A 25,511-nucleotide genomic window follows, 5' to 3' on the forward strand; every position below is an offset into this window, starting at 1 on the left:
GTATCATTATATTTAACAGTAACTTTACACGGTTACGATTTCATCGAGCTTTCCGCACGTAATGGCCGCCAGTTTTCCGACGACCAGAATGCGTGCGGAAAAAAAGCCACGATCGTTTGTGCGGGTGAACGCGGCACGGTGAGACAATGGCCCGATGTATGATGAGCTTCCACATTGGCTATTACGCTACTTCCGGTAACACAAACCAGCACTTTGCCGGCATAACGCTGACACGATGATGTTTAGGTCGGATCTTGATCTATTAAGGGGCTTATTCGCTCCCTTGCGAATATGTGCGCGGGATCTAGACACGCCAGTCAATTTGTTACAATCTTCGTCAATCCATTCGCGAGTGTGGCAGTTAATCGGTTTCTTTCCCCGATGAAATATTCCGCCAAATGCTGCATATGCTTTTTAACACATAGTCCTTTTGCTTCTGTTAATAAATATATTTCTTGGACCATTTTTTTACTAAGAACGTGAACAAATTTCATAACTTCTCATTTGTGTGGCAGCTGGCTAATAGACAACTCGAAATCGAGCAACTTGTTGTTGCATATTCGTCGGAAGTTTTCATAATTCGTTGTTGAAGGAGTTCTTAAACAGCTTCACTCCCGATGAAAGCGCCTCTTTAAGTCTAATTAACAACGGAGAGTGTTGCATTCAACCGACATTAGAAAATCTCGCCTGCACTCGTAACATCCTGCCAAAAGCAACAAAAAGTGCTCTTCGAAAATTATTTTTGCAATCTTCTCTACAGATATAGTCAGTTCTTTCTCGAGAGCCTGTCGCGCAGAAATTCGAACTTGAAAAAGAAAAGAAAGAAAAAGATACTATCGTCCATCTTGGAAAGTATCCAGCGGTAAATTTAGAGTGAGATATCTCACGGGAGATGTTTTCTAATTCATTTTTATATTGTTATAAGGCGTATCTCGCCGATGAATAGATGGAGGAACGCGCGATCTAGAGTCTCTCTCGTTTTCGGTCCGCAGTTTCGCAAATCCTCGTAGCGTTTATTCTCATTTCGCGCGAAAGCCGCAAGGAATAATTCTTGATACAACGAGGCGAGGTGCACGCCGCTCTGACAATAATGTTGTCGTCAGAGAGTGTCGATAACTGAGAGTCCTCCGGCTTCTCCTTCACTCTTCCTCCCGCTTCTCTCCTCCTCGTCACTCCTTTTTGGCCCTTTCTCGCTCTTCTTCACCCCATCTCACCCCTGAAACGTAGGGGTGTGCTTTTCCGGGGCAGTAGCCGCCGCTATCGACCACTGTCGCGAAAGCCACGCCTTTGCCCAGGTGAGCATTCAGGGCACCGTTGCCACCCTTCTCTCTCTCTCCCTTCCTTCCCCTTTCGGGTGGTGTATCCCATATATATGTACTCGTATATACCCTCCACGTTTACCCTCACACACAGGTATAGCGAGGTATAGCCCGCTGTTTACTCCGCCACGTCGTAACTAACTTTAATGCAACTCGAGAGAAAGAACGAAGCCTTTCGACGCGCTTCCACTATTCCGTTATCTAGAAATGAATCCTTTAACGAGAACTCGGTTTACTAATATGAAAATTGATTTAACTCATCCGACGAAGGTCGGATAAAACCGCGTTCTGAATTCTTCTTCTCTGAAAGATCAACGCACAAATAATCCTTGAAAGGATTTTGGCAAATTGAGATTTTTCAATAATATAAATTTCTCTTTTAACATTAAATCTTTTCTTGAAAACGTGAAAAATCTGCGAGATATTTTAAATTCTGCTAGAGGAAGAATTTTCAATTTTTAATCCAGAGTGTCTTTATGCGCATTACATACTGAATACTCTGTGTATGAGAACAACAAAGAAAATATCTGTAAAATATTGTTCAAATATTGCACAAATACAATACCAAGTATCATCGTTTGTACGCATTTGATGAATCTTTGATAGATATATCGTGCATAAATGTGCATCGTGTCATAATATAACAGGCGCAGTTTTGATTTCTATGAATATATCTGGATGTCCGCGTTTAACAGGCTTATCCACAGCATGGTAAACGCGGCATTGTATCTCAATTCGGGTAAATGCCGGCTTACGACTGCACTAGGGGTAGAGCGGCCGGTGCGCGCTGCGGGATTTCCGTAAAGAAATATTTAGGAGAAATTGAGCGGCAAATCAATGCACGCACTAACGCCCTTCGTGAATGCGTCGTGTTTTCACGGAGTTTCCAGCGGGCGAAAATCCCGCCGGATAATCTCGCTTGCGTCTCCTACGCGTCGTTTCTTCAATCCTGTTCGCTAAACGTTTCATTGTCCGCGACGAAGCATTTAAGCGATCACCATGGTTCGATATATTCAGAAATGATTGCTACTTATTTCCTTTTATCAAGAGTATCTCTTAGAAAATATCTTGCAATTGCGTGGAATTTATCAATTTTGCTATTGCAAATCATGTAAAAAGTAATAATTTGGTATTTACATGCGACATCTAATTTATCATTTAAATAAATTTTAATATTTTATATTGCATTCATAGTTTTATATCATGTAAACATATTGCCAGATGATTAATATAAAAATCTCTGTTTTACGTGTGTTTGTATAAATAATCGAATAAATGTCTTTTCGATTCGCACGAAAGCGTATTGCAATCTCGAGTGCACTTTCACACATTTTGGGGTACGTTAGGGCGCAGGAAGAGACGATAGGATCGCGGGAAATATGGTGACAGCGTGTCACCGCCGTCATTGTCGGTGATTCCCGAACGATTTTCTACATATATCGGCGTAACCATCAGTTAATGGTTTAAGCGCGTGTGCGCCCCATTGTCACGGACGAAATAACCCCGATGGGGCGTGGGAGGGTCGTCCGACACGTCCTCGCGGAATTAGGGTCCTTCGGTTGGGTGCCACGTAACGTATTGCACGACACTGGCCCTTGATCGTCCTCGCGTTTAAAAGCTTTACGAATTTCCGCAAATCCTGGCAAGTTAAATAGAACCAGAAAGAATCTGATTCGGACTTTCGTGACATGTCACTTTAATATATCAATTAATACATCAAATTGTAGTTAAATATAATTTCGTATTAAAATAGTATAACAGCCTGCTAATCGCAAAGCTTATAAAACCTTGATTTCTAATTATAAGAAATACAAAGATATTTAAATATTTCCTAATTATAAATCTATTCTAGTGATTTTAACAATCTGAAGAAAATTCTAAATATTGCGTATTTCAAAAAAGGGCTCTGTGTTAATCATAATTAATGCGTCTTTTAAAGTTTAAGTTGTTGCATTTGGTGCCTTGCTAACAGAGTTATTATATTTCGCATTTAAGCTCCAAAATCGCGCGAGGAAACACCTCGGGTGGCAGACACAACCCCGAGTAAATCACGACTGTCACCGCCGGTAGAAGCAGGAAAAAAAGTCGTACCATCCTGAGACGGGCAGCTCGTTTAAGCAGATTTAGCCGCGAAACCGGGAAACGTTTAAGAGGGCGAAGGGCTTCGTAAGAAGGCTGGTGCAAAGTAGCCGGGATTAAAAGGGCCAGAAAAAACTCCCGTTCTCCTCGGCGCGGTTCCAATCGTTCTTCTCGCAAGCAAAGGGATCTATTGTACCTATAGCGTTGTAGCTCGAGGTAGTCCTCAGCGAGAATCGATATATTTTTCTATGACGGATTATATCCTTCATCGTGATCCTCATCGGTCGCCATTGCGAATCATGTACCATTGCTTCTTTTCAAGGTTCTGTCACGTAAATCATTAAACTATTAAAATATTAATACAATTTTTACTATAATTTATACTTTACTTGAAAAAATTGAACGTTAAAAACTTTTCAATTTCATCTTTAATGACACATAAAAGAAACAGAAGTGATAATTTTTTTCGCAGTAATGTCTTTTTTTGACGAAACTATAATTGTAGGACCGCTTTTAGCTCCCGTTTGATATTAATCGAGAGGTCGCCGTGCACATATCGAGTGTCAATGTTTGGTCACTTAAACGTGACTAACGGCCCGCTAACTGTCGTTTAACCATGGTTCTGTTTGTTCAATCTACGTTTAACCATTTCGTGCACGCGTCTCATCCAAACAAGCGAATCGACTTCTCGTTCCCAACGGAAGGGCGAAGGGTGTCATTTGCTTGTCGGGGGAGAGAAGATAGCGCGCGATTGTGTCCTACAAAAATATCAAATTAAAATAGCGTGTTTACGAAAATGCTGTCGTGCATTCTTTAATTACAAATAAAAGACCATACAAACCGTTCAAGTTAATGCGAAAGATTGATTCCGCACTGATCAAGATTTCCGCGCAAGAAGCGACAAGAATTATTAAATTGATTGACGCGTGTCATACCGAAAACAAGAGACAGCGCGGAGAGAAATCGCCAGAGGGGCAGATAAAAAAAACGAATTAGTTTTCCGGGAGCTTTATTGATTAAGTAATCTTAATACATCGCTGGGCCGCAATGTACCATAAAGAGAGCGGAACCGGAAACGATCCATTCTTAGCGGGGAATATGCTTTGTCGGCGGCGGTCGCTCTCGCCGCTCCGCGAATTTCTGCTTTGATTAATCTACCCCGACTTTTTCTGTCCGCGAGAGAGACTTATCATCTCGACCGGCGATGCACGCTCTTTCCTGGCATGCTTCCAGAACACACTCTGCACCCGCTGATCGCTGCCGTCTCGAGACATCGCGCGTGATCCTACGGAAGGAGTCGATGCGCCCTTATGAATCGCAATCGTTGCCAAAACGCGACGAGAAAGTCTTGGACGGCCATTGTTATTGAGGCACACAAACCGCGTCGGAAAGCATCGAGTCTTGGATCGCGGATTGCAGCGAGAGAGGAAACTCGAAGAAAACCATTTTGTTGTTTGTCTTCCGCAAAAGCAGCCAAACATGTTGTGACGACATTCCTCTGGAACGTCTTTGGAGAATGATTTTGAAATCGAAGGGGCTCTTTACTACAAAAACAAAGTAGCTTCACGCTTTTCAAAAGTGATGCAAGCAAAGTGGATAACGAAATCTTTTTTCACTATATTTACTGTGCGCAATTTCTCGAATACATTCTTCGAATCTAAAACTGGCATTTTGATTTCAATGTTTTGCAAGAGTTTTTGTAGAATAATTGAATTATATAAAATCAAGGTTTCAACAGTTTGCTTGATGCAAAACTGCTGCCGTCACCGCACAAGTTGTATTTTTCTCGTGTAATCTCGAAGAATTTACACGCAATCTTGGCCGCGACATCGACATCCGTCCATTGCACACCCCGACAATGTTTCGCAGGACGACGCTCTCGAGCAACGCCGACGACGCTCGACGGCTCGACCGTTCGACATCCGTTCGATTCCTTTGAAACTCGTAACAGCACAATAAACTGCCCGCGGCGGAAAGTTTTCGGGATTGAAAAAGTTTCGGCCGAACTTCTACCACCCCTCAACGCGGACGGACATTCAGATTTCCGTCGGACATACGGGAAAGAATCCCGATCAAATGAGTACTAAAGGTGCTTTTCACTCGGCTCTGAACAAAAACATGCTGAACGCGAAATCAGTAAACGTCAATAACTTACTTTTTATAGAATGTTTATTCCATAATATAATTTCTTTGTTTTTTAAAGAAGTAGGTAGAATTTAAAAATATCTCAATTTTTATATCAATTAATATCAATATATTTCATCGATATATTTTCATTTAAAGGAATATTAAATATTTTATCTCATAACTGTTTGTGATAAAAATTTTGACATTTTAAAATGTAGAAAATTATTAAGCTATATAGTAAAAATGCAAATAATTAATATAAACCTTGTAACATTTTATCGCTATTGGTTGTGTGAACCACAGTTGTTTATGATTGTTGAAATCGACATAAAACGCAACGGTACAAACAAAGATCACTGAGTGACGGAAAGGGCTTGAAAAGAGCAACGTTGACGTAGAATCAATACCAATTAGGATGCTTCTTCCGGTCACGCGACTTAGCACCCCGGCATAATGTTGGCACGTGCCAACTTGCGTGGGTCTTTAAAAAAAATGATGAAAAGGGAACATCACTTCCGGTTGGAACGCCGATTGGAACAATGATGGTTTGCCTGATCCCAGTGTCCCGATCTCAAGGGTTATCGAAGATCATCCTTTCGCCTTTTGGCGAAATGATTTCATCGAAATTATAACGATCGCCGATATTCGGTCTCAAAGCGTGAGAACAGGTAAATACTGGAAACAGGATATTATCAAACATATAATTTGAAATATTACAGAAGATCACGGTTTACATAAAAATTACAAGCAAGAATTTATAATGATTAATTAAAAATTGAAAATCAATTCGAAATTAAAAATCGCGAAAATAAATGTATTACCAATTGAAGCAAGAAGGTATACGTAAACGGGCAGACAGAGAGGACTCGAAAGATATCTCGTTCGGGCACACAATTCACCGATTCGCCGTAGCTTTATGTATCGATGGACCAACTTAGAGAGGTTCGCGATAGCCGTTGACGGGGTAGAGGGTTAAAAGAGTCCACGCAAACATCTCGTACATTATACGGAATTTCCACCCCACGGAAACCAGCCAATAAAACACCCCCGGAACACGTCGTCCACTCGTCTCCCTCTCTTCGCCCGCCCGTAACTGCATTGTCGAAGTTTTTTCGTTTTTTTCTCTTCCCTCCTCGGCGACGTTTATTCTCGTTCTCTTTCTCCGTTCATCCCCCACCCCTCGTTTCTTCTCCTCTGTCGTCGTACTGTATTTTTCCTTTTTTTCCTGAGTTCTCGAAGAGCGCGCACACCCCCTCGATTACATTCGGAAATATTAGGGGACGTCCCGTCGCTCGACAAACTATCAATTTATTTTCGGCTATTGATTGGCGTGCCCCGGCGCGATTCACTGACCCCCCGAGATTTTTATCTCCTCGCGTCCTATGCATCTTCTCGTTGTGCTCGCACTTCGCGACGCAGCCCATTTCGCGGCGGTCTAACCGAATTGTTTCATGCTTTCGGAGCATCATACAATCGCATCATTGATCACTTATTACTCTTATAATAACTCTTATCAAGCGGTATAATGAAGAAATAAGAAAGAGAAAGAAAAATGAATAAGAAAATATTTATTTGACAAAATATTCGACGAACACAAGTTGATAAGTCAATCCCTTATTTTGTGTCGTACAATTTTGCTTAAACGAATTTCTATTCTATCATAATTTTCGTAATTCTTGAGAATCGCTTGTCGCTTCACTGCAGTGGCGCAATCAGCGAGGGATACATAGCGACGTGCACCATAAAATGCGTTCCTTGCGGACGACCGTAGGTAGAGGCAGAGTAAAAGTCGGTGGACTATGTCCAAATCTATAGATTACGGCTGGCCATATAAATCATGGACCCGGGCTGGTAGCGGGTTGAATGTTATCTCTCGCTTCCGGTTCAACGCACCACCGACATTTCGCGTACACCGCCGCGCGGCGAAATATTCTACGTGTGGGGGCAGTCTCGTTTTGTACTGCGGGGTGGCTGTACAGTAAGGAGAAATCGCCACAAAGCATATGCTGCCCGCTGTCCACTCCATTTACCTCGCTACGTCATCCGCCGTGATGCGGGACGGGGAGATAAAGGACGCGGGGAGGAATCCCAGGGAATCCTTTGTATCGTCCTGCTCCGATAGGAAAAGTGGAGCAGCGATTGATATTCCTAATTTATGTGCGCAGCTTCTCTGCGTTAGAGGACGCAGGGCGATCTGCACGACTAGCGGCTCGTGACTCCAAATTCCAGAGAAAAATAGAGATAGAGTCATGTGATAAATTAATTCGCGACGCGCGGCCAATATTTTCAAGTCACTCTTGATTTGGATCTCTTTGATGACTCGATATTACAAATCCAAATCGCAAAAGAGAGAAAAAGAGACAGAAGGACAATTTAAACATATATACACCCACAAGCAGATAGGACCATATAATTAAAACTGCAGCGGTTAGTTTCGATGATAAGCGCGCGATTATCGCTCGATAAGTCGTCCAAATATATTCGGCTGATCATTCATCGGTTGTTTTGGCACATTATCGTTTCGCAGAGTTTAGCTGATTAATAAAATTTCCCAGCGCTGATACGCGCTCGTGTATTCTTACATGAAGCGATAAAATGCCATGATCGTAGATCGCGATAACTTCATTTCACGAAATTGCGTGATAAGGAAGACCGATTTAAATCCTCTTGCTCGATCGAGCGAGTCGACGCGCATATATGCGTCATAACGCGAGTAATGCAAAGTTTCTCTAGGGGGGTCGCAAAAGTCAAATCCCCATCGGGTCTCGATGGGCCACCCTCAGGAAATCTAAACCGGTAACAAGATGGCTGCTCGGAAACGGAAACCGGAAGCTTGTCACTCAAGCTACGCGAGCTTCCGGCGTGTCCCGAAAAAAGGGAAGCGGTTCTGGAACGCTCGGGGAAACAGAGAGAAAGGGAGAGAATTGCTTTGAGTGTGTTATTTTGTTATGCTCCCTATTAAAAGCGAAGAAAAAGCGTTACGATACCACTAAAGTCTTTAAAGCCTCTGTTACATCATTTCTCTTATACTAATTGTAGTAATCGATGAATAAGAATGAAAAATTGAAAAAGAAAAGGAGAGACTAGAACGGGATAAGATTGACGAGGAGAAACAAAACGCGAGGCGTTTGCATTCTTAAGATACAGATTTATTAAATAAGCTTCTGATATATTACTTTACTTTACGTATCATACACAATGTACATATATACAACCTATATATTAATTAAGTAAAGACGAGACAGTGGGGTACCTTGCGATTGCTCGTGGTGTCACGATCTCGCCTGCAGTTCGCCGTGATATAAGTAAGATTCGTAGATTTTAAATTTACGATAACAATTTAAAAAGTCCGCGTTAATATCAACAAAATTCTTTCGCTCTCGTGGCAAGTTCGCTTATAATTAGCAATTAACTCTAGTACGTACATATATTGTGTGAGGAAATCATTAACAGAGCCGCGTTTATTCCGTTGAAGCCGCACGCGGCTTCGTGCTGCGTGACGATCGCGTTAAATCCTTAAACTGGCCTCCTTTTTTGCCTCCGCAAAAATTTACGAGGAATAAAGAAACATCAGTCGTGGCAGGTAATCGGAAAGCACGGTGCCAGAATCGCAGCTACTTTGTAAGTATAGAGTTCTACCTCGAGAATCTATCAAACACCATCTGACAACGAAGAGGAGAATACGTGCGGATGTTACGTCAACTATGAAATCGTGAAGGAATGTCTACATCGTAAAGATTTCGCCGATGATCGATTTTAACGGACCACGAGCGAGTCACGATTTTGGTCTCGACCTGTTGGCAGTAATTCATCCTCGTATGATCTATTATCGTACGAAGAGAGTCGTTAATGTTTAATTATGTTGTGCCTAGTTAGAGATAATGTTGTGCACTTCAATAAATGGGAACTCCTTGCATTTTTACGACACTCTTGACTGCGGCACACGGTTTGGGGACTAATTTGGACTCTACGAGAATATTCGTAATATTTTTCGGGTATTGCATAACGGTTTGTACAAATGCTGCGATGTTGATTCGTCTAAATCATTCTCTACGTTTCCTTACATCTAGAATTATTTACCTATTCGCATCGCGCTCTATCTATCTCGTAAGACGCGAGAGCGATCTTTGGTTTCCGACGGTATTCGCACTAGTATTCCCTATTCTTCCACGTTTCTTTTTTATTTTATGAATATCAACACTTTCGAAAATGACTGCAAACTTTCAGTTCCAGTCTCCTTCGATTGAAGAAACCGGCGAACGGGCAACTTTTCGTTTTCTAATCATCTACAGCTTCATTAAACTACTTCATGGTTAACATTCCACTCTGGCCTGCATCTTTAACACCAAGGTTTCCATTTTGACACCATTCCATTCCGCATTTCATACGAAATTTCAGTATGACAATCCCATTTTCTAAATGTCCGTTTATCGCGTCAAAGTGTTCTACGTGATTATTATTGTAGACCACGATATCCATTCATTTTCGAGAACATTAAAATTCTATTTTGATGTTCCTCACGCGTGTTCATCGCGCATCACGAATCTACTCATCAGAGTCGTGTTTAACACATGAGATATCCTCGTTCACAATTTTACAAAAGTTCGTAAATTTTCGGAACTGCCGTCTCATCTGTTAAAATTTTCACGCACATTTCGTCGTCGCGGAACGCCGAAAACTACGTCGACCCAACAAGTATCTATTGCCGTTGGAAAACATTTCGTGCGCTCAACTTTGACGGCAGGATCCTTTTCCTAATAAACTGTTTTCAACGGTTTCACTTTCCTGATAAATCAGCATTGTTCGATACCTGTTTTGTAAAAGAGAAGATTCGGAAGAGGCGTTCTTAGCGACGTGCTCATAATTCCGTTGCACGTTAATTGCATCAGAAGCTTCATTAGATATGCACCAACTGCTCACTAGGAGCCAGCAAAGTCATTTGCAAGAACCAACGTGTCAAGATTTCTCATCAATCATCTCTGGTTATTAATGCGCTCAGTCGTCATTCGCCTTCATCTTTCTACTGATTTAACACTTTCCCAATCATCACACCTAAGCGCTGGATGTCACATTCTTCGCGTTTTGCACACACAATAACAAATTGTGTCCATATAAACTTCTATAATTGTTGAAATATGAAAATTGATAATACGAAATTTGAAGATTTGGAAACTCATATCTCATCAGAATCATCGAAGAATTGAGTTACTGGTCGTCTATGAAAGCAACCGACAACATGTCAACTTGCCGCTCTATCAAACGGACCGATTGACGTCAACAATACCGATAATTGATTCGTAATCATTAATGCTATCGTGTCGTCATGAACGTTTCGTCTTCGTACACTACGTACGTACGTCATTCTCTCAGAACGATCAGTTTCTTGTATCTCTCCTTCAGATTTTTACTCCTCTCAGATTTTCCTCATTACTGGCAGCATCTTACCCAAGGATTGCCAATGATTCGCGCAGTGATCATCCATCAATCCAGTGCGGATCATCGCGTACCGCTCCGGATCGCCGTTCATTCGAGCTGGCTAGCTGGATCGGTGTTCCTACCACCAATATTTCTGCACGTACGGCATGTGGACCTGGCCGCTACCGGGATACGTCGCCGGTTCCATCAGCTTGGACTGGCAAGGCTTGCCGTCTCTCACCAGCACTGGCACGGCAACTCGTCTAGGTGAGCAACCGCTGCTAGCGGCCTCGACCCGCTCGCTCGCCGCCCTCTTCGTCTTGTACCTGTGATTCTGGAACCAGATCTTCACCTGGGTAGGCGTGAGGCGTATGATAGACGCCAGGTGCTCGCGTTCGGGTGCACTCAGGTAACGTTGCTGACGGAAGCGTCGCTCCAGCTCGTACGTCTGCGCCTTGGAGAAGAGCACGCGCCGCTTGCGCTTCTTGTGCTCGGTCTCGTGAGACTGTGCCGTCTCATTGCCGGCCTGCTGCTCATCCTCGAAGTCCTGCGACTCCTCATCCTTGGAGGACTCGTGGCTGTTCTCCGGCTGCGACGGGAACGACATATCCGAGATCGCCGGGCTCGTCGAGTCTGGTTGCTGGAGAACTGGAAGAGCGAAGGAACGAGATGTCATGATATTGGACTGTCTTATCTCATGAAGGAATATCGTTCGTGTCATTCTGGACTTGATAGTGTTCGAGATGTATTTGCCGAGAAATTATGTCTTGGATCATCAGACATTGAGACTGAGTGTGCATTCATTCTTTTATCATTAATCATTGATTTATCATTAATTATCATTAATTAACTGAGATGTTTTTTCATATCTATCGCTATTACGTAAATTATTGATGCATTTAACGTTAGTCGAGTTATCGAAATGGGCAAGTAATGAGATGACGCGATAAAGATATGACGTTTAATAACCGTCCAAACCAATTACTTGATTGATCGTAACGAACCGCAGCTGCATTTCGGCTCAGCCGGCGTCGACGATTGCTCTTAGTGTTGATTACGGGCAGATGCACGTTTGCATTGATTTTTTTGATAGTTCTTCTAATCACTGCTAGCGTAGATTAGACGAATCTCATTATAAACCATTTGTATTTAATTATTTACTTTATATCTAGCATTCTCTCTCAACGTTAGATAAATTTTTGTCTATTTATATACCTATTTCTAAGAGACCAGTTTTATATCAAGTTTTGAAAATTTCCAAATTTTCAAAATTTGTTTAAGTTTCGGCAATTTAAGAAGAGGCGCGATAAGGGAATTAAGTTTGAACGTTTTATTTTTCAAGAAATATGAAATAACAGTAAGATGAATTAGTTGCGATAACACGATAATTACTACAAGAGATAATTTCATTGGACTAATAGGGAAATGGTAAATGCTCGATCTAGAGCCCGGGATACCGGCTAATTTAATGTACAATGTCGGGATACTGGCTTTCGTCGTAGTACAATATGCTTTTGTGAGCGACCCCTAAACCCGCTTGGGGAGGGTGTGAACCAATATAAAGCCTATTTGATACCCTTGCTGGACCCCATGGGACCAACCATATCATTTTCATGGGAGATTAGACCGTACTCGCAGTCGTACTGTGATTTCAATTAGACACTCGCCACCGGATAATGTCTCCGAGAGAAACTGTGTAATAGCAGAAAGGAAGAAGAAAGAAGATTATTTCACATTGTACCAAGTTAAATTGGAAGCTATTTTTCTCTCAGAAATGAAAAATTTCTGCATGTTTATCTAGGTATTTATCAAAAGATAAATCAATCTAGTTTTCTTACAAGAAAAATAAAATTAAAGTATGAATCGTTAAAAAGACAATTTTGCGTATTCTGCTTGAAGAGTTCTAGTTATACCAGCTCCAGATATCTAATTTTCAAAATCTTCTAATTCTCTAATCCTTTGTGTCACACATTTCTTATTTCTAACTCTCTTTATGTTAATTTCTGCATAATTCTCCTAAAATTAATCTGGCTGGATCTCTTTAAACTTTTTACAAATCTACTTCAGAGGGCATATCGTGGATCCGGCGGTGAACGCCCGACACCAAAAGGATCCACTCAATCGTGCCTCTCTCCCTCTTTTACCTGCTACCGGAACCGCAATTATTCGCGCGCGATGCGTTTCTCAACGGTTCGACATGTCGCACGGATTTTTCGGTCTTGCAAACCGTGACCGCGGAGGCAGATAATGGAGCGGAAACCGAAGAGCGGGATAGGTCGCCGGCGAATTTTTTGGGCGTGACGATCTCGATTCAGCGGGGGCCCAGTCCGGGGGCCCCGTCGCTCGCATCTGTCCCCGGTGTGACATCTGTCCTCCTTCGCGGACCAATCGCCGCGCCGGGACCCACGAGGACCTTTTACAGGACCATTAGATCCTGCTTAACCCTCGCGGGCCAATTGTAGGGTGCTAAATAAATAAGGGTTCCTGTCGCGCCTTTCCCTCGTCCGCCCGCGAACGCCCGTGTGCGTGTGTAAATGTTCATGCGTGTGTATGTGTGCATGCGTGCGTGCCCTTTCTGCACGCATCAGCGTGAAGAAAGGGGCGAGAGATCTTGCACCTCGGGCGATGGAGAGTGCAGCGATCGAAATGAAACTTCAAATCCTTTAGGATGCAACTGACGATGATTCCGCTAACGCAGTCAGAATGAAAATATTTTTCATGCGCTCTTTTAAGAAGTTAATAATTTCCCTTCTTTCTTTTTTTTCATTTAGTTTTAATTTCTTTTTCGAGTAGCTTCTTCTATTTTGCGTGCTCCTAATCTCTATGCAATCGATTCCATATTTGCTGCTTACCATTCACCTCCTCCAACGGTTGAGGTAACGTTGTCGATAGTGCCGGTCCGGCTGTCCACCCCAATATTGCATGCGGAGGTGGCGGCAGTGTACCCCTGTTCAGATTAGAGTGCATAGCCGGCAATATGGCGGTGTGCTCCAGGAATTGCTGGTAAGTCGTTGGCATGTCATTAGCCGTCGGCAGAACCGTGGCACCTGAAACACAAATTTCCAGAAAACTTGTTAGTTTTCTTTCAACAAAGGATTGTTTTGTCTTACGGACTACGCACTAGTTCCGGATCAAAATCGGATTAAATTTTGAGATAACAAAACAGTTCCACTAATGTTTTATTCATTGAATTGCAACAGATTGGTGCAGTTAATGACATGAAATATATTTTTCCTTTAATCGAGTCTAGTTAACGTGAAATAACTCTTGCGTTACCTTGCACGTCCGTCTCCTCATGTGACGGCTTGGCATCGTTCAGTTCCAAAATGTCGCTAATGGCGAAGCCGGATGTCCTAGACGGCATCTTCATATTTTCCAGTAACCTGCAACCAAAAATTCAATGGGGGAAATTATAGAATAATAATCTACAATTTAATCTCAGAAAATGTTAGGCGGGATAATAAATAATAACGACTATAAGCTCTCGAGGATCTGTCATCCTGGAAAAACATAACTGCACATTTTGCGGGTGGGTTTTGCGAGTCGGAAAGTCGAACACAAAGCTCGCTTTCTGACGTGGCAATCCAATCTTCGAAAGTTGCCGCTTCGTCTCGGAAGCTGCGTGACCGACCGTGATCAAGAAGCTACCGGGCCCTTTTAAGACCCGATTAGGGAAGACGTCTTCAAGAGCACAATAGCCGCGCGCGTTTGGTCACAAGCAACCTGTTCGCGGACCTGCGTATAGAAGCGAATTTTTGGGTCCGCTGACTAAGCCCTGCGCGTCATTATCACGACACGTTCAACTACGCTTCCCATATATTTCTGACACGAAGCATGCTTTGCGCGGATCTTTCCCGACAAGCTTCTCGAATCGTTTTACCTACTGCTGTCTGGAAAGTCACACGGTGCACATAAAAAGTTCTTGCACGTGAGAGCGCGACAACAAATGTTTTATGCATTTTCTGTTGCAGTTTGGTTGAATAGCTTCGATCCGATATAGTTCAAATGCAATACGGATGCTGGAAAATGATGTCAAATGTTGCTCATTGATAGAGCTATGAAAATTAAATTAGAACACGGGGAGAGGGCGTGAAGTCACCATTGATGAGTTTCTCGTGAAGAGCTGATAATTATATGAAAGCACCAGCATTGAAATCGCCCGCGATTTCAACCCTTCGTAGATAGGAAATTTATGTCATCTCGATTACTTAAGTAGTTACACACGGCTATCCTGTAGATACTACAAGTATAACTTTATCGAGGAAATCAATTATGCCCAGATGCAATTAGGGAGACACAATATGATAGTCTTCGAAACATTTCACAAAAATGTGAATTCTGAAAAGTAGAAATAAAACTGAGAACAGATTTTAAGACAACTGGAATATTACTAATTAAATAACCGATTAAATGCCGAGAATTGAAACCGATGTAAACATAGAGTACTTTAGTGGCGATTTTTCAATGTCGCGTGTAGGGTTTAATCGACAAGCGATGCGTGTTCGTCGTGGATATCAAGGATGCCGATAGCTGACCGGATATTCAGCGATATCGCATGATAGCGCGTGATATAGCTTAATGAATCCACGTGTAAGAATTCGAGAGCCATCAAAATCTCGATCGCAATCGATCGTGTAAAGATATTATTATCAACCAATGCAAGTCTTTTGATTTATTTATTGGGCACGCTTGCATTTATTAATATACATTCGTTAATTTAATAATTAGAGTGTTTTTTATATTATACTTGATTACATTTAGCAAAATTAAAGAGAGACATATATTATTACTGATTATGTATGTGTGTTATTTAGTTTTCTAATGCACTATTTCTAGAAAAGATTTAAAGAGAGCTTGAAATTCTGGTTGGCAATCTTTTGAGGAGGAGTAATTTTTTGACGCAGTTATTCTATTTTCAATTTATTTACCTAGTGTTTAGTAGCTGGCTGTACCAGACGTGATTCAAAAGACTGGCCGGATAGGGTAGCAACGGCCAGGGTAAAATTTTATTCTTGTCCGCCATTTTGAGAAGGTATCGAGAGGGTTGTTGCTGGCGTCAGTTACACATTACATTCTTCACTGACCGCTTATTCCCATATCCCTTCTAATGCATCGCGAAGCTTCATTTATGATTCTTGCGCTTTTCTTGGTCACAATAAAGAGTACAATTAAATATTCAAATTTGATTGATTTCTTTTCTCAGGTTCGAGATAATATCTCGTGATAATAATTCCTGTTCTCTTGCTTTCTGCTCCTTCAGTATTTCACTCTTTGTCACTCTTGTCACACAACACTGTCATCATTATCCGTTTGAACATAGACAACTCTGACTTTTCACGGCGACATAAAGTGCGTGCAATAAAAATTGAAACTGATGCTTCACACTAGAATAAGAACAGCCAGTACGGATAGTCCGAGATCCGATCACTGATCTTGATTTTGATCGGTTTCCTTCTCGAGGCACTCGCGACTATGAGCCACTCTATCGAGTAAACGTTCTCGAAGAGGTGAACTCGACGGTCTCGAAAAGCAGGCTACCGATATTCCTTTTCGGAGCTGAAGGACTCTCCTTGTAGTTTTTGAGTGTCCTCGACGAGCACTTGACGACTAGTGTTCCCTACCTCCGTGCAGTTTCGCTTGTCAAGCACCCTCGAGGCGCAGGGCGGTTCCACGATGGAGGCGGGGATTTCGCGTTCATCCCTCCAGGCAATTCGCTCCTAGTCGCCTCATATCCCACCCTGCCACGATCAGCGGTATCTTACGGAAAGTTGCCGCGGGAGAAGCTCAGACAAGAACACGGCCGTTCATACTTTATTATTTGCAAAAATCTTTTTCGTTCAAGAAACAGACGTCAGCGATAATACGACGTACGCTGCGATTAAAGGACAATTATTTGATTTTTACTCGCAAGCAATTTACTTAGATTGAACTTAACTCACTAAATTTTTAAGGTAATCAGCTTTTAATGATTATAAAGTAAAAGTATAGAATATCGCGAATATTTTGTGGAGCAAATTAATTCTTTGTACGCGAATATTGGAGAATTTATCAATTTTAATTAACCATAATTGAAGGTTCCTTACATATCAAGAAAAATAGTCTCACGATCTCTCTTTTCCAAAAATCTCGTCTAGATTGTGAGTTTAGCAACATTTGCCAATTAATTTGATTTTTCAGGATATTTATGATCGTATTTTTCTCTAGTTTGCCGTAATCTAACAAAATCTCGTCATGCTGAGCGATCCGTGAGGAGATATCCCTTCGTCGCGGGACTCTGCGCGACTGGTAACGTTACCGGGTAAGTTACCCAAGGGGTGGTGCCATCGGTCGACCAATGGGACGGCCGTGCGTCTAGAAACCCTCGCCCGGCGACCTGGGGGTTGATTTCAATCCAACCCGGCGAGCCAGCCAATCACCGTGCTTCATCGATCAGGGGGCTTTTTACACCAAGAGCATACTTTACGTCGAGTGTTAATGTGAAAGAGCATTAGCGGTGCTTTTACTGTGTCATTTCGATTTTTCACTCGCTCTCTCTCCCTCCTTAGGGCACCCGCCCTCTCTTCTCCATTCCCCTTTGTCGTAGCACTCAGATCGCTGCTTATTGATACGCAAAACTGGGTTAGAAGCGTGGTCGCGACTTACATATATCCAACTGTTACACAAACGCGGACGAGGTACGTATGATCGATCAGCTTGACTGTCCTCTTTTAGGAGCCAGTTTGCTTGAAACCAAAGGGTGCGAATTCGAGTATAATTGAGGAGACAAGCAGATAACGGAGGGACCAATCTACGTTCAATCTTACGTATATAGCAGCAAAATATTTTCCATTTACGCTTATTAAGTTAATAATAAAATGTAGATAAATTTCAATAAAATTCCGAATAATGTAGAGACAGATTATGTGAGAGATGATTTCACGTCAGTTTGGAGATAAAAAAGCACGAAATTAAGAAGAAGAAAATAAAATATAAAATAAAATAAAGAAGCTGAAATTTAATTAAAGGACAGAGGATTAAATTTAAAAAAATCTCAGATCTTTGCTATAATTGAATATACTTAAATCCAGACACCGAATCCCAGACTACCAGTGCAATTCGCACGAAAAACGAGACGGCCAATTTTACAGCGACACATTTATTAAGCGTCTGCATGTATATTCGTGTGATCAGTTTTTTTTCTCTCCGATAATGACGACATTCGCGCGCGAGAATAAAAGGCGTGCGACGACAAGGCTGACCTGATTTCTTTTTTATACCAACCGCTTATTATTCACGTATACGCATTTATAGCGGGTGTTCGGGGAGAGGGAGGCACAGGAACAACAGATAAAAAAACACCGATTATCATTCGGCGAGTGCGCGCACGCACGCATAACGTATCCGCGTCGGAATTACGCGCATAAAAATAATTTCGCGGACTCGCGATGCGATCCGATCGCATTGAATCCGCGTCGTGACCTTTTTCCATGACGTTTCGATCGTAGATAAAACATTATCGTGGCAATACCTCGTATTACACGTTAGTATCATACAGCGCTGATTGCACAGCTATTGATTGCTAAAAATGTCGAGATATCGTCGATGCGTTGGCGCCCTTTTACGCGATGTAGGTCATGTACGTTATTTTGTAATTGTAGGACAGAAAAGAAAATGAGGAGATAAAGAAAATATATGGATCAAATGTTTAACATTTACAATGCGAGAGGCTGTACGATTCGCGAGGTCCCGAATATATTACATCGAACATCTCTTTTCGTAGCGATAAATTATTAAGGGAATATTTGGGTGTTCTGTCTTAAACGGGACACCACACTTTTGATCCCCGGATCAAGCCGACGCTCTAAATTTCCTCGGAGTCATTGATGTATCGCTGAATGGAGCCGCAGGTTGTATCCAATCGCAAGGAGAGATGCGCATCCAGAATGCGGACACTCACAATAAATGCGTACCGACGGTAGCACGGTAGAAAATGGGATTTCGAAAAGCACGATTCAGAAACGAGGAACAGGTAAGGGGACAGAACCGACGATGGAGCGAGTTTCCGGTTTATTCAGACCGGTCTTCTTCATATACAATCGCGCGGCTCCTCCACACAGAAAGTCAAAAAGTGCGGAAGAGGGTGGACCCGACTTTCCTGATTTTCTCATGCTAGTCTTGACCCCTAGATTTATCTCTGCAAAATAATACTCACCGACTACCGGAAGCCGGGAAACACCTGTATTTTCTCAGTCAAGAGCTAACGTTTTACTATTTTATACTTGAATTATGTATTAAGCACAATCATGTATGTTTCATATTAATAGTAATATTAATTTCACAAATTTTTATACGATTCATAATGCACAAGTAATGAAAAATTCGAATAGAAAATATAGCACTATACAATTAATGTGTAATAAAATATACTTACATTAAAATATTCGATATTTATTTAGAAAAGGATAAAGGATAAAATCTTTTCTCTGTAATAATATGATACAATATCAATACCATTCAGCAAAGCATGGAATTCACATTCTACAAAAATATTACATAACACCATAAATCTTTATGGAGAGTTTGCAAAGACTTGTGGAACAGCAGGATTTTAAAGCTACCAATACGTGCAAGCGTTTCGCTGTGGGTGCACTGTCTAACTCGGTTAGAATCGTGTTCAACATGAGAAAGAGACCCGAGAGAGCTCGTCGTTTTTCCTCGGTCTCTCCTCTCCTCGACCCGCGCCTCGTTCCGGAAGTTCTGAGCGTCGGCGGGAAAAAATGGAGGAGCCTCGAGCTCTCCGGGCAATCGAGCAACATTTGCTGGGCTCCCACGACTGTTTGGCGATAGCTGTGCCAACTTGTTTCGAGCACGCAACCCAATTTGTCTGCGTCTCATTGTTTTACTGCCCCCGGCCGTCGCTTCGCCGTGCAGTCGTTGCTCGCTCTCTACGCCGCCATGGAACCGATCGAGGGGGTCGTGCCGCGAATTATCGCGACCCTCCAATGATCGAGTGGAGTCTTCCCGGGCGTTCTAGTTTAATGACATTTCTAGATGCGGACCCGCGTGATCGTATCGCGCCGTTGCGAACAACGCGGTGGCAGATGATAGTCTTCAGGAGCAAACCCTTGTCTAATTGTTTCATAAAATTACAACATATAAGATACGACACAATTTTATTGAAATATTTTTTTGAAGATTTATATTTCTCTCTGTACCAATTGAACTGATTCCTGAATTTGCACTTATGTGGTGATACGTCGTTGTTGTTTCTGTGTCGGTAGTAAAAAGATTCGAATTTTATGAATTATTTACTATTAATTTAATGATTGTTAACTCATTCATATACAAATTACACATTTATACAAAGTATCGCTGACTAATAGTAGTTTTAATTGCTGTTCCGGGATTATTTAGGCGGCTTCTCTTGTGTTCACTTTCTCCTTTGTTCTCTCTCTTCTTCTTTGCTTGCCTGAAGTGGACGACTGCCACTTTGATCGACTTATATCCCTCGGAAAATCTCAAAAATGATTCCGAGACGGGCAATGTCGAGTCGTGAAAATCTGAAAGGCAAATCCAGCGTCGGTTATGGAAAACGATCGGATTAACTCGACCGAGAAGGTGGGGCACCGTCCTCAAACAGCAGATTAACTCGATGGTCGTCCCGCTGGCTGGTACGTTCGCCGTTTATGTTAAACACCGTAACGATTCTTGAGAATTCGACAGTAAATAATGGACAGTACATTGCCAGGATTTAACAACACCTCGCGAATTCTTTTAAGATTACGCGATAAATTTCCACGGAGAGAAAGAGAGAAAAAGAGACAGATGAGGTTTGTTGAATTAAATGCATTCCTTGTAGCTCGAGAGAATCCTTTTATATTCGCGATAAAAAAGAAAATTATTAATAATCATATGGAATCCTCAGTCTTTTTTCCAAAAACTAACTATTAATTTGCCCCACAACTCGAGCCGCTACAAGAGAAAGAGAATTTCGGTAAAGTCAAAGCCGAGCTTCGTGGAAACAGTTACTGGCCGAGTGGCCACTTGACACCTTGGACACCGCACCGCTGGAATTTGGGTGTTTCGGAAACGTGCTTCGATGAATAGCCATTCACCGGATATTTGCCGGATATCTCGCCATTAACATCACAATATCAGTACCTGCCAGCCAGTGAGAAACACCTAAGGCTGCACCGGCGATCATTATTTAGTGTCAGGACGTGTCAGACCAACAAGATTTTCCGTAAGTATGTGGTACCTCAGGTACCTCTCGACTCTGACGTGTCACGTGATCTTCCTCGAATTTTCTATTCACACATGGAATCTTTTCACACACACATGGAGTTTGTATTTGTGTGTGGAACAAAACTCTAAATTACCGTCAATGCTCGGCCATTAGATGATGGGTTGCCAGAATAATGATTCTGGAGTGCCTACTCAAGTGGTAATATACCGTAAAACGAAGATACTAAGATTTATTATGGCTTTTCTTCGAACCTCTCTTGAAAATAATTTAAGACAGGTACTGTACAAAGTCAAAAGACTACAGATAACATTGTGCCACACGCTGTCACATCTTCTAACGAAAATTAATTAATTTTGTATTGTTATGCTTCACAAGGGAAAAACGAATATGGTTACACAGAATACATGGGTAGAGCACACAAAACGCCATGCGAGAAACATTCGGATTAAAAATTATCAATAATTTCTATATTAAAGAGTATGTAATTTTCCTTGTGTAGTTTTACCCAACTTATTTGTTGCATGACACGCATACTATAAATACAATATAAAAAATATATAAAATATATAAACTTCCTGTTCTAACATTAGAATTATTAATATTTACTCATTGTAATCGACGTGATCGATAACAGAGCCGTGCTCTCTCTTCCACAGTGCTTGAAATATCTCTGACATGTATCTCTCTCACCTCTCGAAATCGCCTGACTTCAAAAAAATGCCAGCGGAATGTGGCGGTGTAAGAGGGCAGGCTGCCGAGAGCTTTACGTTCATTCATAAAATCGGCACAAAGCGGGCAACGGGCCCCGCAGAAGCATGAATGAACGTAGTACGCGTAGTGGCAGTCGAACGACGGGTGGGCCCTGAGAAACGACACTCTTTCAGTATTTTTATTGAAGAGGCCCGTCGAGAGAAGGGTTTCTCTTCCATGAAATGGGCCACCCTCTCGTCTGACCCTTGTTCGGTATTAGACATGACCTAGACTCGGCAAAGCTCGTTAAAGACCACCGGCCAGTTTAAGCCAGTTATTTAAGATATTATACTAATTATGATGGCATCTTCTTATTTTTGTTATCTTTCTTATTGCGATATAATAATAGTTAATAATAGTTGATATTTATTTATGACCAAGCTGGCAAAATAGTTAATAATCATATTTCTTTCAAACGTGAAATCAATTGTGTTTATTAATCAATCGCTTTGTACGCCAATCTCCTCCTCTCTTTTTCTTCTTCTTCTTTGTTCATTTATAAATTTATCATCCTTTTAGCATATTTTAGCATTAGATAATGCGAAGTGACGTTCGCTATTTTTGATAATAACTTAATACTGTGCGGTTTCTATAAATTTAAACATGATAAAAATAAAATAGGACATCTGCAGATATGTGTTCTGTGCATTATTATTTGAACAAAGAAAAGAATTATTATTAATAAAACGGCGATATATGTCGAATTAAATAATCGCCCGTTCGACGATCTCGCAGGTCTCGCAGGTGCAACGAACAAACGAGCGACCAAACGGAGTAGTAAAATCGTATCGCAGCGAATACGATTAATCCGAAATTTATGATGGAAACCAACAGGTGTCGGCGCACCGCCTGGCCCTTTCGCTTCTCGTGTGTGTCCCGGCGTGTAACAAGGCGTACCACTCTACGCCGAAGGATTCGCCTAACCGATATGCGTGACTGCTCTTAAACGTTCGTTTCCGGTTTCCGGTGCTATCGGCTTAATCAGATATGCTAATCGCCCGCGAAGAAAATGAGTGGCCCCTTGGCGTTTTGCGATTAACGAACGTTTTTACGTTTCTTCCTCTTTTATTCTTTGGCGCATAAAGAAGATCAAATCAGCATTAAGAAAATAAAAAGCCTTTTATTCCCGCATTGGATAGATTAAACATTCGTTAATTCCGCATTACGCGCATGAGGTCACTTATTAATAGCATATTAGTTCGGAGCGACGCTCCTGATTTTTTGTCGCTTTTGCGCTTTGTACCTGTAATCCTCCTCATTGCTGACGTAATCCGGCGGTATCAGATGCCAGGAAGCGTCGTAACAATCGTCGTATCCGGCTGCCATTTTCCTCGCCTTCGTCGTTGCCGTCTCGATTAAGGAAACGTGTCGTCCGACACAAAAAGTTGAGGGATATCCCGCTGCTTCCGCCGCACGGAGTCGAAACGTACCGTGGTCCACGGGGAAGCCAACCGAGAAAATTCTTCTGCGATCTCGTAATGTTTCGCGTGGAACGTCGTGACTAACTTTCAGTGCATAACTTCCTTCCCGAAAACGAGAGATTTGTACAATTTATCGTTCGCGTACACCGAAAATTCTATGGTGTATGTTTCGGCCGAAGTAGCGTCGCATCTCTCCCGAGAATGAGGATCTAACAAATTCCGTTTCTCGATGCGCTTAAAACGCGAGAACGAAAACACAAAGGAAGCATGCGGCTCAATTCACGTATCTTCCATGGATTTTCCGAAAAATCGTAACGAAAGATCCGCTCCGGTCAAAGTTGTCATTCAGGTTCTCACTCTTTTCTCTATTCCGGCGGATATTTGTCGGAGAAGGAACTCGGCGAATGTGGAATTTAATGGAGATTAGTACGGGAAAGTACACCGGGTTATACTCTCGTTCAACTCGTGAAAGCCGCCTCACTGAGAACTATGTGACGATATATCGATCACCTATATATTGTATCAAAAATATGGCTACCTGATAGGAGCTCCGGCAACGTTATCTGGGTGATAACACCCTACATAAGATTAGTTTGACTACCGCAAATCGTAGCGCCGAAAGAGGACCGAAATATTATCGATTCTCCTCGATCTTCGTTGATCCAAAAAATACATTTGCATATAGTCACTTATCTACATAATAAAATAATTTTAATAATGAATATTTTCCTCTCTCCCATTGGTCGATCCGTTTGATCCATCTTTTATTTTGCAGTAATGCGCTAAAGTGTGCTTTACAAATTAATGTAATTATTTTAATATCGTCTCGCTTAATACGTCGTACATATCTCACACGTAACGCACATATCTCCGTAAGCACTGTTATGTGCTGCACGTGCCACTTAGGAGAGATTAGAAGATAGAAAATCTTTATCTGCCGACTTCAGTCGCGAACGGTACATAAAGAAAAAAAAAGTTAAATTACGGACTATCTCGTATCTGTCACGTGGAAAGTGATTTCAAGATATCGAACGATAATGATTTACAATGCTAGGATTTTCTATTAGATCCGGTTAACGGTAGGATAACAAAGGCCAGTACATTTTCCTTATCATTATCAATATTATTTTGTAATTACGTTAATTTGATTGATCGGGTGCGACCGACTTTTCATTTTCACTCGCATTAATGCAATATTCACGGATGATTGCCAGAAACCTAATGTCGGCGATGCATCTGGACGTGTAGAAAGCCATAAAGATAAGAAATAAAAGTGTCAGATAATGATGTCGAGCTCCAAACGGGAGTCGGCAACCATATAGAGAGATAATCGGTCAATTGTTGCTGCTACTCGACAATCGCGGATGTACCTTACAATTTGTTAATGACAAGAGACCCTCGAGGTGAAGTATCGACAGCTTAACCGACAAGTGCCACCGAACAGAGCCTGCTACGAGTGCACTTGATAAAGTAACAACGTTTCCCTCCACTATCTGTATTTATTTATGCAACGATTCACACGCCCAGATAAGCCAAACTTCTCTCGTCTAGAGAGAATTTAAATCGCGGCGCACAAATGCAATTATTTACGCTGTCGCAGGGGCATCATCTCGGCGACAATATAAAACATCGTTGTAACGAAGACCTGAACATTGTCTTGGTAATTAACGATATTTAACGGTATCTAGGTATCTAACGGTGTCTATCATTTCTTCTATCATTGGGAGAAAAATTTAATTTGTGTGTCCATAATGATTTTAGTGCAGTTGTATCATCGTCATGCGACGCAATTTCGTTAAATTTCCAGAACACGGTGTGACACCGTTTATCTGCCCATCCGGCACATCTATGGCATATGAGTCTAATCTCCACTTATCGCGGTCGAGGCGCGATAAGGGCGAGTTGTTACGCGTCGCAAAAAAATGAACGCTCGATATCTCTAATAATTTTATGGAAGGTGGGGTGAAGAAGCAACGGCGGGCGCCACGATCGTAAAAGATTGATATAATTTTGAGTGACGCAAAAATTTCTACCTCGCAAGATAACGGGTCGGCGTATGAGCTATCAATTGTTTGGCTCGATATTGATTTAGACTGCTTTATCGTCCTCCGTTGCGAATGTAGGCGATATTGTGATGCTCCTGATTGACGCAATGATGAAGCAGTCGATGTAGAA

At 41.8% G+C, this 25,511-nt stretch overlaps 1 protein-coding gene across 2 annotated transcripts; it reads right to left on the reverse strand.

Moving 5' to 3' along the window:
* Positions 1-8,652: 8,652 nt before the first annotated feature.
* On the reverse strand, positions 8,653-25,438 carry LOC105281736 (homeobox protein Nkx-2.2a). Of its 2 annotated transcripts, none has more exons than XM_011343186.2 (4): positions 23,159-25,438; positions 14,217-14,323; positions 13,793-13,987; positions 8,653-11,588 (listed from the first exon to the last, which is right to left on the reverse strand). In XM_011343186.2, exons 1-4 carry the CDS (start codon positions 23,239-23,241, stop codon positions 11,080-11,082), a joined length of 894 nt encoding a protein of 297 aa, XP_011341488.1. In that variant the 5' UTR covers positions 23,242-25,438; the 3' UTR covers positions 8,653-11,079. The 2 variants fall into 2 exon arrangements, with proteins under 2 accessions (XP_011341488.1, XP_011341479.1); XM_011343177.3 differs by lacking the exon at positions 23,159-25,438 and adding an exon at positions 15,869-23,106.
* Positions 25,439-25,511: the final 73 nt, after the last annotated feature.

Source organism: Ooceraea biroi, chromosome 6 (genome assembly GCF_003672135.1).
Source record: "Ooceraea biroi isolate clonal line C1 chromosome 6, Obir_v5.4, whole genome shotgun sequence".
In the NCBI taxonomy this organism is placed as follows: domain Eukaryota; kingdom Metazoa; phylum Arthropoda; class Insecta; order Hymenoptera; family Formicidae; genus Ooceraea; species Ooceraea biroi.

Bases quoted from the DNA above. Each gene is read 5' to 3' on its own strand.
- LOC105281736 (XM_011343177.3), bottom strand. From the start codon at position 15,963: ATGGCGGACAAGAATAAAATTTTACCCTGGCCGTTGCTACCCTATCCG. The intron at 13,988-14,216 runs GTAACGCAAGAG...TTTGTGTTTCAG, and splicing joins TGAGGAGACGGACGTGCAAG to GTGCCACGGTTCTGCCGACG. The intron at 11,589-13,792 runs GTAAGCAGCAAA...TCGCTCTTCCAG, and splicing joins ACCGTTGGAGGAGGTGAATG to TTCTCCAGCAACCAGACTCG.